General features: G+C 41.5%; 1 protein-coding gene across 1 annotated transcript; it reads left to right on the top strand.

Moving 5' to 3' along the window:
* The first annotated feature begins 1,377 nt into the window (after positions 1-1,377).
* LOC307028303 (uncharacterized protein) lies at positions 1,378-2,750 on the top strand. The gene is made up of 3 exons (XM_079663224.1): positions 1,378-1,631; positions 1,764-2,030; positions 2,274-2,750. The coding sequence occupies exons 1-3, from the start codon at positions 1,415-1,417 to the stop codon at positions 2,519-2,521; spliced, it is 732 nt and encodes a 243-aa protein (XP_079519350.1). The 5' UTR covers positions 1,378-1,414; the 3' UTR covers positions 2,522-2,750.
* Positions 2,751-15,572: the final 12,822 nt, after the last annotated feature.

The following is a 15,572-nucleotide window of genomic DNA, read 5'->3' on the forward strand; positions in this document are numbered from 1 at the left end:
ACCCGGACTGCATTCTTTCATATACGAAACATCTCCAGACTCCGCCCTGTCTCAACCCAGCACTGAAGTCCTGGCTCATGCATTTGTCACATCCCGTATTGACTACTGTAACGCCATCCTCTCAGGCCTTCATCAAACTCCTCAATAAACTTCAAATCATTCAGAACTCTTCTGCCCGGATCATCACCCGCACCAAATCCTCTGACCACATCACCCCCATCCGTCTGCATTGGTTACCTGTAAAATACCGGATAGACTTCAAAGCCCTCCTGCTCACATTCAAAGCCCTCCACAACCTGGCCCACCTATCTGGCTGACCCCCTTCACCCCCTCTCGCTCCCTCCGCTCCTCCTCTGCTGGCCTGCTAATTGTCCCGACCCCACGCCTAGTCACGATGGGGGCTCGGCCTTTTAGCTGCACTGCTCCCAAACTATGGAACTCTCTCCCCCTTTACATCCGACAGTCTGACACAATCACCGCATTCACGTCCCTCCTCAAAACCCACCTGTTCAGATCAGCCTACTCACTGTAGTGCTCCCTATCGTCTGTTTCCAATGAATAACCTGTCCCTATCATTTGCGTCCACTTTAATTATCTTCTCCATGATGATATGTTTGTGTTTGTGTTTGTTGCTTTCACCCTTTAGAATATTTAACAAATTCTACGGTGTCCTTGGGTGTCTTAAATACAATTTATTATTATTATTAGACCACATTACTCTAGGCCAGGGTCTGCAACCCGCGGCTCTGGCTCCCTTGAGCTTAGACAAAAATGAGAAGGAAATAAAATAAAAGTATTTGTAGGACTATTTAAATTGTATTGCATGGTTGAAAATGTATCTTGTATTTTGAGTTGATACTGTGACACATAAATAAAATAAAAACGGTTTTAATTAGGTCAACAAAAATATGCAGGTATGTGTTTTATTTATTTCAAAGTGGGCCCATTTTTATTTTATTTATTTTATTCAAATGTGCAGAGGACTCCCCAAGTGCTGTGTTTAATTTATTTTAAAGTAGGCCTGTGTATTTTTTTAATTATCCTTATAAGAGTTATTTGTTTATTATTAGAGGTAAACAGTTTTCTATAATGTAATAAATAATAAATGCAAAAGAACGGTAGTTGTTTGTCTATGATATAACAATATATACAACTTTATTAGCTATCAAGAAATCAAATATGTTTTGCAGCTCCAGATAAAAACAATTGGTGGAAAAGGGGGAAGAATTGCTCTTTTGGTCAAAAAGGTTGCAGACTGTTCTCGGCCCTCACTCCCTCCATTGGCTCTCAGTTAAATACAGTATAGCTTGGTTTCACTTGACGTCACACCGCTGAGTTCCTTTGGCGCGAAATTCCATTGGAGGTCAGGAAGTAATTTTCTACAGAGGATCTAGCTGCTGTTACCATTGTGAAAATGCCGGTGTGTTGTGTAGTTTACGGTTGTTCCAATCGATCCGGCCAAGAGAAAAACAAGAGGTTTTACCGAGTGCCGAAGATTGTCGTCCATAAAGCTGAGCAATTTAAGAAGCTAACCGAAGAACGCCAGAAAAAATGGCTTTCAAACCTACATCTGCGGTCGGGAGGAGCAGAGTCGTCTAATGCACGTGTCTGCAGCGACCACTTCATCAGAGGTATTAGCTAACTTGGTTTTTGTGGCTTTGTTTATGTATTATTGGGTTGTTGTTAAATGCTTATGTACTTAGTAATACTGATCATGTTTAAGTTACCTGTAGTCTAATATGGACTTTGTTGGGACTTTTTAGGGTGCCCTAGCGCTTTGGGTGACGTTGAGTCGGTAGACTGGGCTCCCACTGTTAGCCTCGGTTACCACACAACAAGTAAGCCCAGATCAGAGGCATCTCTTCGACGAGAGCAGAGGATGGAGCTCAAGGAAGACCAACAAAGACAATCAGAATGTGCAGAGGCTTTGTTGGATCTCCTGCAGACAACCGAGAGCCCAGAACCGACGCAACCCCCGTCTGACAGCCCACAACCAGAGGACACCAGTGGGATATTAAATGACCAACAAGGTCAATTAAGCACCAGCATTATTATTAAATATTACAAATGTGATTGTCAGAAAATCAATGCAAACTTTGAATTAGGTTTAGGTTTAGAAAATAGAGTACTAACTTGAGAATCTGCAATAATTGGAACAGAGAACTTGCATGTCTGTAAAAAGGTTATCAAAAAGATAACTTCACAACAATTCACATTCATATTTGACTATTTTAAATAACTAATTATGCTTGCTACTGCTATATTGTATGCAGATGCAGGATGCCAGACTGATTTAACGATGGAGGACATCGAGAGGATGGAGGATGTTCTGAGACAGAACACAACAGAGCTGGGAGATCTTCGGACAAAGGCACTGGACACAAAGTTCAACCAGGAGTCCTTTGAGAACAACGAAGAGAAGACAAAGTTTTACACCGGGCTCCCCAACTTCTTAGTTTTACTTCAGGTTTTTCAACTGTGCGAGCCCTACATCACCTGTGTTTGTGCTCTCCAAATTTGAACAGTTCATTTTAGTTTTGCTGAGGCTGAGACTAAATCTCCCTCTGAAAGTTTTGGCTTTCAGGTTCAACATCTCTCTCTCCACTGCTTCTAGAATTTGGCAAAAGTTAATTGACATACTTCATGAGAGTACAGCATTTATAATTGAGTGGCCAGAGCGACATGTACTTCAAGCTACAATGCCAATGGGATTCAGACAGGCATTTGGATGTAGAGTTGCTGTGATTGTTGACTGTTTTGAAGTTTTTATTGAGAGGCCCTTTAATTTACTAGCTAGAGCACAAACATGGTCCAACTACAAGCATCACCATACTGTTACATTTCTGATTGGTGTTGCTCCCCAAGGCTATGTCACTTACATATCTTGTGCCTGGGGAGGAAGAGTTAGTGATAAACAGATCACAATACAGAGTGGGCTCCTAAAAAACCTCTTACCTGGAGATATTGTCCTAGCAGACCGTGGGTTCGATATTGGCGATAGTGTGGGATTTTACTGTGCTTCACTAAAGATGCCTGCATTCACCAGGGGGAAAAGTCAGCTGTCAGCATACGAGGTGGAAGAGACAAGAAAAATAGCTAATGTGCGTATTCTTGTCGAAAGAGTCATAGGATTAGTCCGAAGAAAATATCAGATTCTGCAAAGCAGGGCTGTGCCCATAGAGCACATGCTAACAGAACCAGGTGAGGCACTAGCATTAATTGACAAGATTGGGGTTATTTGCTGTGCCTTGTCTAATCTGTCAGTGTCTGTCTTCCCATTGGAGTAAAGTCATGGAGCTGTAGTCTTGTAAATAAGAAACCATGTATTATTCAGTATCATTTAATCTTTTCAGTAAACATCTTTTTATGTTCAAACATCTTGTGTTCAAGTCTTTTCAGTAAACATCTTTTTGTGTGTTGTAAATTGTGTAGCCCTACTCAATATACAACTTTCATCTACATTCAGGCTTAATTCATTCAACAATATTCTAGAGATGACCATTGGTCTGGTGACGCTCCCATGTATGGCCATTGAGGGTTATTGTAAATGTTAATAAGAAACCATGTATTATTCAGTCTTCTTAGTATCATTTAATCTTTTCAGTAAACATCTTTTTTACAATAGCAATATATCACACATCCCTACTTCCTCTAGGGAGTGTGGTCAGTGAATATGAAGGTGCTGTAATGCAGGTTAAAGAGCTGCCACTGTGCAAATAATAATGCAACAAGGAGAGAACCACAACTTCCGCTCACAACAAAGTCTTCTGTCACCATGGGGCAGCCAATCAGATCCAAGGAGCAGATGAATGGTTCGGGTTTTTTTGGATCTATTCCGGAGATCACAGGCTCGATGTAGTATGGCCCAAACCTGATGAGAGCATGACATATTTACCATTTATGCAGGTATTTTTGCCTACTGTAAGCAGCTTAAATGTGGACATGGGTCTATATTAAGTTCAGTGCACTCACCTCTTCTCGTACAACAGGTTGGACACCATGCTCATGAAGGTCTTGGGCTTGATCTGGCGACCCTCCTTCAGCTCGTACAGGTTCAGTCTGAATTTAAGCCTCTGGGATCTACACACAAGGCAAAGACGTCCATCAATCCTCAGATATTTACATTGAATTCAGTAATCACAAATCTAACTTATTTCAAAGCTATGGATAGCAGAATTTCTAATAACGTTTTCTCCCCTATTTATTAGAATGAATAGTAATACTATTCAACTACAACACTTTTGTTGTTGGTATAAACATTATAGGTGTAGTATTGTACTTGACACTCCAGGCTTTCTCTAAATGAGAAGTCTTACTTAGTCTAGATCTGAGAGTTGTAGCTTTATAGAGTTGTAAATCAATCCTGTCATCATAGTACCCTGGTGTTCACAACTGTTTAGCCACTTTGAGAGAACAAGGTGGAGGTCTACACACTCACACTGTCTGAACATCAGTGGCCAGTCCTGCCAGCCCAATATACAGCTTATCTCCCATGGGGAAGATCTTCTGGAAGTCTGTGGTGACCATCTGAGCCTGGATGCCAAACCTCCGATCCGCTGCTATCGCCACACAGTTCTTCCCTCGCATGGCATCCCTCCGTTATAGGACATAATAGACTGGATGAAGAAGGAGAAACGTCAGAAGAGTTAAGTTAGTCAGAGCTTAAACCATTGATAGATCGGACAACTGATTAAAGAGACAAATCAAACTATTTAAACATAAAGCTCATTTTTAAGCACATTCATTGAAATTAAAATTAAGTTTAAGTTGAGGCCCTTCTATACAGCATAACATGTAAAGAATATCCTAAGAATATATATTATTTGCAAAATGCAAATAAGATACTGAATAATGTTGCCCTCAAAATAAATGACTGAAATCTATATATTTCATTTAAGGACCAAAAACATGACTCAGGGTTATTTCCAACCACCCAAATGCATGGGCGCGGGAAGGGGGGTGCTGAGGGCGCTGCAGCACCCCCTAGCGGCAGGCAGGGGGTGCGGAGCTCCCCTGTCTGAATTATTATTTGACGGTTATTGCTGCTCCCACTGTGCATAATCTGTGTAATATGTAGCCAATAAATTCCACATTGTTGGTAAAATGATATTTTGGCCTGCCCCGAATGTTTTTTCTGCAACAATTCTACCTCAATAATATAATACATTAACCGTGCTTTACGTGAACCTCATCAAGACACTAGAAAGGACGGCAGGACTGTAATTTCCCGTGTTCAGTGAATGCAACAGAGGCAAGACACCAGACCAATCAGAGTTGGATGGAAATAAAAGTGTGCTTGTGTCATTCAAGCTCGCGGCTCTTTGTGTGTGCGGAAATAGCGCATTTAGTGTGTGTGAGAGAGGGGGAGAGAGAGAGGGACCGGTGCCAGCAGCAGGGACCGTGTTGTTAGCATCTGGTTAGCTCGCTGCACTAACGGACATACGGAGCTGTTTGTTCCACAACAAGCTGGAGGAGAGCTCTCCTCTCAGACTGAGAGGCTCAGGTGAGCTAAAGGACTCTCTGAGTGTTTAGATAGTTAACTTTAGTCTAAGTTATCTCAGTGGGTCTCAAACGGTTTGGGAAAAAATTATTCAAAAGATTATTTCCGCGGCACACCTTCATATGATCATTATAGTTATAAAAAAAATAAGAGAATAAAGGAAAAACAATTATGAAATACTGTATGGCAGTAAAACAAGAATACAGTTTGAAAGGGGAGTGATTTGTAAAATATCCATAAAGAAAAAGAACATCTGCTTACAGTTGTGTTTCATCTGGGTGTTGAGAGATGTATCCATAGATCTCTTAATGTTGCTCTCAAAGTGCACCAGATTGATGCTTTTAACTTCAATATTTTAAAAAAATCTTCCCGGGGGAGCATCCTCCCGGACCCCCCTAGAGGAGGTGAGGTCCGCTCCCCACTCGTAAAAAATAGCACTTTACCCCTGCCAATATGCCGTGAGCTGATTATCGAGCCTTCATTGTAACAGTCGCGGGTTTACTGTGTGTTTGCATGTGGGGAGTTTTTTTGTGCGTGCTCTATAGTGCCCGTAATAGTGTTCACTGGAGTCCAGCACCTCAGCACCCCCACTCAAAATACCTTCCCGCGCCTCTGCCCAAATGTGTAAACATGGAGCATAACGTGCATCTAAAATCATTTCAACGATCAAAAGAAATAAAAGTAAGATAAAAAGTGTAGTTGTAGAACATTATTATTGAACCAAAGTCTTTATTATCCCGCGTTATACATGTTTAAATGTAATGATGTATAGTGAAACCTCGTTGCTCGGTTGTTGAAGTCGTTGCAGTTGTCTGCTGTCAGTGGACTCACATTAACAAATTGCTGACTAGCTTAGTAGGTTAAGGCTTTAGCTAACGGTTACCAAACTAGCAATGTCTAATTAACCAAACGTTAGTAGATGTTGACACAAACGCAACATCAGCCCTTTAAGTGAACTGGATTTATTGTAACAGTTAAGTTAGCCTACAAGACACAACGTTAGCTCGTGTGCAGCTAGGTAAGCTAAGTATTTAGCATTGCAGCTATTCCCCGGCTACCATCACAATGAAATGTTTTGTATAATTAACTACAACATTGAATATATTGAAACGTTTAGAGTTGTGAGATTGAAGTTACTTGCAACCCCAAACTTAAAATATGTTTTCATTGAATATTTGCTAAGTTTAAGCAGGATGGAGAAGTCTATAAGCTAGCTGGCTACCAACATTAGCTTAGCCATCTCTTGTAACTGTTACCCTTAAATACTAGTTACATTTGACCATTTACCTAAAAACACATTGGCATGTGATCTAATGTCTGGTGCTCTTACCATTGTGAGTGTGTTTTGATTTTTTCACGATATCTGCGGCGTGCAGGTTCATTTAATTGTTTGACATAGTCTGTGTCCTCCATGATTCCTGCGTTGATTAATGATTGCGTTTTCACTTCCTGACCTCCACTTGAATTTCGCACGTCGTAGAAGTCACGTGACTGAAACCAAGCTATTGACACTTCAGCCCCAGAGACCTGGCCACTCCCTCTCTCTGACCTCCTCCACCTCACATTTTCAACCGCTGTCTCAGGTCTAGAGATGCAAAAGTCATAAAAACCACAAGGACTACGCTCCAGGGGGACAGGTCCTTGTCTGTTGCTGCCACCTCCCTCTGGAATGTACCAACAGCCAGTGATGGCAGCAACATAACTTAAAAGGATGGCAGCACTGATCAAAGTAGAGTTTACTTCCTCTGTTGATTTCTCTGACCTCTGGCGCTCTGTCGTTTGACGGCTTTCCTTTTCTTGCATTCTCTTTCTTTTCTTTTCTAAGGACAGTTTAGCCATCATGGATCAAACGTTTTGTGCCCTCCACAAATGAATATTAAAAAGCATTCCAAAGTGTTTTCTGGTGGAGAAAAACTCTTTGTTCCACAGCTGACGGTAAATTGATCAGACTATGACTGCACATAGTCCCTTGATCCTCCTTAGCAATGGTCTTTTGTCTTCTTTGTATAAAAAAAGGTGTTATAGGAAGAGTGGTCGCAGAAAATGTGGTTCTTCACTTTGGTGTTCTTTACATACAAACATTCACAAACAGGACACATAGACATGCACTAATAGAGAGGTAGCAAAGGGGTTTTGGTTCCCAAGCAGAGTCCCTACAGACTGAGTTACTGCCCCATATGACAGGATAATCACATTCACAAGTTGTTTTTTTAAATGCTTTAATGTGGAAAGAAGTGCTGTGGGAAAATAAGTGTTCTATTCCTTTTGTATACGACTTGTATTGACTAAGATGATACTGACAGTCCACATTGATTGCTATGATCAGCATCATTCTGCCCGAACCTTGTTTTATGCAAAGATGTGGATATTTCTGCAGCACGATGTAGTTAAGTGGAGCTTGATATTGACCAATCAATGATTGACAGACACTGATGAAGAGGAGAGAGTGCATGCATTGTATTACAAATCATGCTGAGCTTTTAATGGAAGACAAGTTAGCAAAGGATCATTATTCTAAAGTATTCCCTTAGATTGTCCTTCAGCCATGTTGGATGAAATAGTCTCTGAGACCATGGACCACTGTTTCTTCAGGATTCCCCGGGCACTTGCTTAGACATAAACATTAGATCGCTTCCACTCTTAAAAACACTATAACAGCAGCACTCTTCCCCTGAGCTACTGCTAACAACAGAGCAACACACAGGGATCTGTTCTTGTCTAAATATCGCAGCAGAGGCATTTACACAACACTCATTCATATTTAAACAGCCCATTGCCTCATGATTCGCTCCCTTTTGCAGTGGAACGTCCGCACCTTAAGTCAGCTTCTTTCTCTAAGTTCAGCAAAAGCACAGCGGCAGATTTAGTAAGATCTAGAGGGCAAATGATGGTGAATTCCTCTTTATAAAATAAGTATGTATATATCTCAGAGTGCTGAGCATCCACACATACTGGCACACCCATAAAGCATCTTCTCTGACCTCTCTTCATGATACTTCAAAAAGGAACAGATTATATCGCAGTGCCTCTCGCTCTTCTAGAGAAAACACAGCACATCCATATTTCAAAGCCCGGAAAGTTAGCAAAACAGGCCGTTTGCTGAGATTTTTTTTTTTTTGGGAGGCCTTGAGTGTCGTACAACTTTAAAAGCCTTGTATAATTAAGAGCCACTCAGCGATTCACACGATGGCTGGCTTCACTGCCGCTAATTGCGAGTGTTTCCAAGTCCTGCGCATGGTGTTTGGAAAGGGAAGAAATGGGGTGAAAGCGATGGATCTGTTGGAGATGCAGAGATCCTGACTGATATCAAAAAATCACTTTGGCATCACGTATTGAGGTTTTTACTGCAAAGCACCTCTTCGAGAATCCGGTTAATTTGAGTCTGAGATTATTTCCACAGAGGTCGGCGACTCCTTTGCAAAATGTTTTGGTCACGCTTTACATTAAGTGGGTTTCTGAGCATCTCCGTGCAGTTAAGTAAGTGCCGTGCGGTTGAATGAAAAGCGCTGACTTGTGCCGTCGAATTATCATGAGGAGGAGTTGAGGAGGAAGATTTTATCGCTGAGAAAAAAGACAATGTTAAGCTTTGGAATGTGGTCAAGTATGAGAGTGCTATGTACAGATGTACAGTACTTCATGTACAGAAAAAAAGTATTGGTACAACATTTCTGTGCGATTTATGTAAAATATCGTTTAGATTTGAGACCAAGGACTGATTTGCTCATATGGTTGTCGATTCTAATATGTATATTATGAAAAGCTGTGTGTACTTCCGTGATTTCCACTGTTAATCACTTGAACACGTTTCTCTTTTTTTCTACAATTTTGTTGTAAATGAATTGTCCGAACATGGAAAAAAGTTGCAATCATGTATATATCGATAACAAATATGTTTTTTAAAAGTTTTTTGTACAAGAACAAATAACCCCCCAACCATCATTGGAGCTGTGAAATAGCTTCAAACAATGATCCTCATTCGTTTACTCTAAAATGTATAAAATTAGACAATAGATTACATTTCATTTAGCTGATGCTTTTATCCAAAGCGACTTACAATTACCAATTACAGGGACATTCTCCCTGGAGTAACTAAGGACTAAGTGCCTTACTCAAGGGCACACTAGTGGTGGTGTTCCTGGCGGGATTTGAACTCTCAACCTTCCGATCTTCAGCCCACCTCACTATCCATTAGACCACACTATACCCCAATACTGTATGTAGAGTTTCTATTTGTCTATCAATTCCACCGATTCAATGTTAAAGGCGGTGCTTTGTCAATGTTTAATGGTGTTGGCCACTGGCGTTATGAAACTGCAGGTTGGAGGTGGAGGCCGGTCAAGTCTCTCCAATCTAAGAACACATGTTCTCTATGGAGCAGGCTTGGTGCACGGCAGCAGTTGTGTTGAAACTGGACTGGGTCTTCCTCAGGATGATGCCACAGGGCTGGAAACACACTATTGTTTCAAATATGATGCTGTAAAACTAAAGCCATTGACATGTATGTCATTTATAAGTGAGAGGCCTTGCTCAGAACATGAAAGTTGTCCTAGTCCAAAGTACACAAAAGAGTTCTCCATAATTCGCCATTACCATACGTACATCTCCAATTCATTTGAATAAGAATAAGGAAATCTTATTCCTGTCTAATTCCATCATCTAATTTGAAACGATTAAAAAATCATTATTCCGACGCTGAGTCATGCCACATCATGCAGAACAATCAGAGACATTGATTGAGGCAACGGAATAATTAGGCCCTCCTCTGGCAGATTAAAGACGCCTTCCCCAGATCAATTACAGCGGAATCTCCCCAAACATCAGAGCTGGTGGAGCTGGCCTTAGCTGCTCCGCCTGCTCGCTCCCATTCATACAAAATGCTGTATGAATATGGATTATCGAGTGAGGCAGTCCGGGAAGAGCCCCTCTCTCTACAGGCCAGCTCTGGATGAACGGTGGTGGAGCTGCTGAGCAGAGCGGGGGGGCGGTGAGCGTGCATCCGTGGTCATGCATGTTATCTCAGTCAGTCAGTCAGAGGGATGTCATGAAACATGTATGACCCCTCACAGCAGTCAAGACTCACTCACTCACAGGGACACGGAGACATGTGCAGAGATGTGTTCCAAAAAGGCATCTGTGGAGGTTTAGGGGTCAGCTGTCAGGGGCCGCTCTGACACATTTTGGCCTCTAAGCTATTCATTGTTGTGCGGAGTTCACATAGTAGTAGGACTTAAGGAAAAAAAGACCAAAGTGTGGCAGAGGTCAGGTCCGGTTGACTTATTGTACTGGAGTGTGATAGGTTAGGTAGGTTTTTGTGCATGTAAATGGTCTGCAAAGGCTAACATCCCTGTTATCCCTCTATAGGGAGTTTCTCTCCCCCTGCCTGAAACACCTCCATTGGACTCCTTTGTTAACTTCTGTAACATAGAGACATCACTATGTAACACACACTTAGTATTGGCTAATTTTCAGTTAGAGAAAAATAAAGAGCTTTTTGAACATTAAATAATGGAGACATGTCGCAGGAGAGACACAAACAACAAAGATGATATTGAGAATGAGTATAAAAGTGGCCCATGAAAATGAAATTATTAATTTATTGCAGGTCAATTCCTGTCAATTTGTGAATGAACACATGGTTGGAATGACCTGTCGGTTATTTTGTGGGTCAAGATGATTTGCGGGGCCCCTTTGAACCCTCTGGTCTCACTCTTTGTTGCTGCATGTCCAGTTTCTCTCTGCTGGAACCCAGCCTGACCCCTTATAATCTGAGTGGTCATTTCATTAAAGGCATGATCAGGTCACATGATCAGGTCATAAAGCAGGGTCCACCGGTCAATAGATATTGTGATTTAGTGGAATGCATTTCATGAAAATAATTATGTAAAACTAGCACACACAGAATGTATTGGTCTTTAAGGGTTTAGCAATCTGATTACGTATTTTCTTATGTAACTGAAAGGGATACAGTAACCCTGTGTTGTATCTTGACTACGTAATCCTGTTACATTTAATCCGTTACTACAGTACGCAAGCCTAACAGTATAGTTTATTTACATTTAGAGTAAAGTATGTTCAAGAAGCATCAAGTGGTGATGCAAATGTTAAAGAAGACCTGAGGCACCCTGAGCAAAGAGTGTGTGTTTCTGCGTCAGACCACCGTGGGCCCTCAGTGAAACTCATCCCATTGCATAAAAGTAAAATGACAGAATTTTCTCTCAAGAATATCTTCACTGTTGTTCTATAAAACACAGTAAAGAACCTGGCAGCTGATAGAAGTCGACTTCCAAAGAAAGATGAAAGCCATATACACACACACACACACACACACACACACACACACACACACACACACACACACACACACACACACACACACACACTCGCACTGACCTGAGGCATGCTTCACTTACACTCACAAGCAGCATACCAGAGATGCTACAGTAACAACATGTCCCCAGAGACAGACAACAGCACACCACAAAGCGCCGTGCTGCTGATTTATTTCCCTCAAGCTGATCTCTATCTGCACCGTTTCACCTGGAGTGTTTTGAACACAGCATTTAATTAAATATGGAATGCAAAGTCAGGTGATCTGTACACGCTCCATTAAACTCCAATTCATGTTGAAACGTCATCAGCCTGGTGTTGACAGACGTCAGATCACGGCTGTAATCCATCAACTGTTTTCATGACACTTTTAAGAAAACCTGTCATGGTTGGGCTGCAGTTTTTATAACTGCAGGTCAGTTTCCAGTTTTGTTTAATCAATGCACTCAGCAGAACACATTTAGTTTGCATGTTTGATATTACTGAATGAAGTCAAACCAATGTTGAAGATGATAAATGGACTGAGAGAAAGATCCTGGTTGCAGATTAGTTTAGTCGAGTATTTCCCAATGTTTTTTTATTGAACGAGAGGACATCACAATTGAGGCAATCATCTTCCATCTTCATTTTTTCTTTTTTTTACAATTTGTTATAGGTTGTAGTTTAGTTTAACCTACCGTTTTACTCAAACTCATGTCCTCTAAGAGTTTCTTCTTGGCAATGAGGATCTGTTTCTTTCGTTTAACACTCCCTGGCCTGGAGCAGTGAAATGAATGCACTCATTCTGTTTTGTAACTGAACTCTGAGTGAAAAGGCCCTGGGTGAAAACCATAAAGAAGTAACAGCAGGAAGTAAAGGATCCTGGAGGGTGGAGTCCAGGGTTGTCAAGGACAATTCAAGTCCAGTGGTGGAAGTATCTACATCTTTTAAGTTGCAGTCTAACTGTAAAAAAGTGTAAAAACACCTGAATTCAAAATATTACTTAAAGGTGGGGTAGGTATGTTTGAGAAACCGGCTCGAGATTTTTGTTATATTCCATGGAATGCTCTTAACATCCCGATAGCAATGAATATCTTAAGTGGACACAAAATGCCTGTCAGCCTTCCATCTGTGCGCACACTTACTGTATATCGTGCCCTCATTGGTCATGTGCGCATTCGTGTGTGTTGGAGGAGGGGCTCTGTAAGGAAGTGGCCGATTTTTTCCGGCTGTGTATTTTCAAATTATAGCGCACTCGAGCTGGTTTCTCCAAAAGGACCTAACCCACCTTTAAAGAGAGAAACGTTTTATTTTTCAGCTCAAAACAATTATTACAAATGAAGCAAATAAAGTTAAAACCATAAAGCAGATTCAGGCAGATTCAGTAGCCGTATAGATTCAGACTTAAAGTATTAGCCTATACAGTTTACAGAGAAGAGATAACATCTGATCATTTACAACAAACATTATATGCCTTCTTAATTTAATACAGTATATGGATTAAGACCAACCACAGCATGTGCTTTGTAATATATATATATCTTTATTTAGAAATGTATTGTAACATCGTAATCCTATGGAGACATGAAAAAAGAGAGAGAGCGAGAAAAATAAAAAGTCGGGATAACGGGTTAGAATGGAGTCAGATTTGGGTCAATATTCTAGCGCGCAAAACAAGCTATTCACGAGTGGAAAATGTGCTTTTACACGCGCATGAAATGAAACTCGCGCGCAGATTAAGGCCCATTCCCAAACCGCCCCCTACACCCTACCCCTACACCCTACCCCTCCGTTTGCGCGTTCACGCGGAGGGTCCGCCATATTAAGGGCTGTTTCAAACCAACAAGTGTGGAGCGGTGTGGAGGGGGAGTGGGCTATCAAGCCCTCAAACAGCGAGTCTGCAGCGGTGCTGACTTGAGACCGGTCTCTACCTGACCGGAGTCACGCTGTGTGTGTCAGGAAACAAGCTGTTAACAAGTAGTTCCAGCAAACATCCACTGATAAACTACGATGATAATAACCTCCAGTGATGTACCTGAACGCGTTCAATGAACGATCGTTCATGAACGCGTTCATATTTTGGGCGAACGTGAACTGAACGTACTGTATTTCCGCTAGATGAACGTAATTGAGAACGCGTTCATTCTCGGCGCTGTATAACGGCGTTCAAAAGTGCGTTCATTCTCAGCACTGTATTATAACGGCATTCAAAAGTGTGCCAGATTTCATATGCCTTTCAGCCGAAAACCCAGTTAAAACACACCGTAAACAGGCTTCAAAATAATGCGGAAAACCACCCAATCTGGCAACAGCAAGCTGCCAGTGACGCGTATGCGCCTGTCACCCCTGGCTGTCGCACTAAAATATACGTCATCAGACTCCTCACAACAAACCATGTGGAACCGCGGAAGCAGCGAGCATTGAATGAATTAATTAATTAGTATGGACGAAGCCGAGAGCAGCAGCACTCACTCAGAATCAGACTCTATGGCGTCGGCGTATGAGCATTTAAAAGAGTTTTACGTTAAAGTCAGTACTGACTCAGACGGAAAAAATCTAACGTTTGCCTGTAAACTGTCCGCCCGGTTTGAAGCTAGTCCGTACATCGACGACGTCGACAGCAAACCTTAAACGGCACATTGAGAACAATGACTACTTTCACTTTTGGTACTTTAAGTATATTTAGATTATTATACTTAATAAAGACCATTCAAGCAGCACGTTTTTCCTCATGTTTTTGAAAATATACTGTAGAGATGAAAGCTGCAGCTGCTACTAGTGTGGACTGAATGGGCGGCAGCAAAGCGTTATGGAAATGCCAGTATTCTGATTGCTGTCTGTGGTTCTATATGGGTTGTGGCAATCATTTTGACAAATAATAGCTCGCAGCAACGTATTGAAAAAAGAACTATAAATTAGTTCATTGTTGAAACCATGAACTTTAGTTCCAAATTTTGAATTATGAACTATGAACTGAACTAGTTCATTTTAAAATTTGTGAACTGTGAACTGAACTAGTTCATGTAGAAAGTGAACTTTCCCAACACTGATAACCTCATGATAGCCTCATATGTTTTAACTTAGGATCATACCTGTGTTTGGTCTAGAAAAAGGTAAATGTGTGCATTTTATTATAAAGTTGTGTATATTGTAACGTTCACAGATGGAGTCGGAAACAGGCTTCTAGTTATTAGGCTTTAATAACTCTTATTTTCTTTGAAGATCACAGGTACAGATATCACTTGCAGGTTCAACCTCACACTCTCTGACGCTAACTCCCACACATACCCATATATATAACAGTGTCTACGTCACAACTTCCCCGCCCTCCCCCGTCTGCTCCCCCAACCACAGGACCGCACCTAGACCAGCATCACTGTGCAGCTCTGTGATTGGCAGAGAGACGGGGGATGCCTGAGTGACACCCTCAGCATCCTATCAGGGTCGCTACAATATTTACAGACTGTTGCAAAAACTAAGAAGGTTATAAACATCAGGTTTAAAACTAAAAGAGCTTTACAAAAAAGTAACACAATCAAAGATGTTTGGAGTTTTATTTGAGTTATTAATTTAAATGTTTATTCCAAGAGATGCTGATTTGAAACCGTTGTTACATACAGTTACGGCATTTCCTGTTTCTGCCGGAGAGAGGGGAGGCCGTCCCAAAGCTTGCTGCTGTATTTACTCCCTCCATCTGACAGGAGGGAGCCTCGTTGAGTTGCGAGTGTGGCTACAGACGGAGTTCAATCGGTCACGGAGGGGTAGG

This window comes from Notothenia rossii, assembly GCF_949606895.1.
Source record: "Notothenia rossii genome assembly, chromosome: 2".
Lineage (NCBI taxonomy): Eukaryota > Metazoa > Chordata > Actinopteri > Perciformes > Nototheniidae > Notothenia > Notothenia rossii.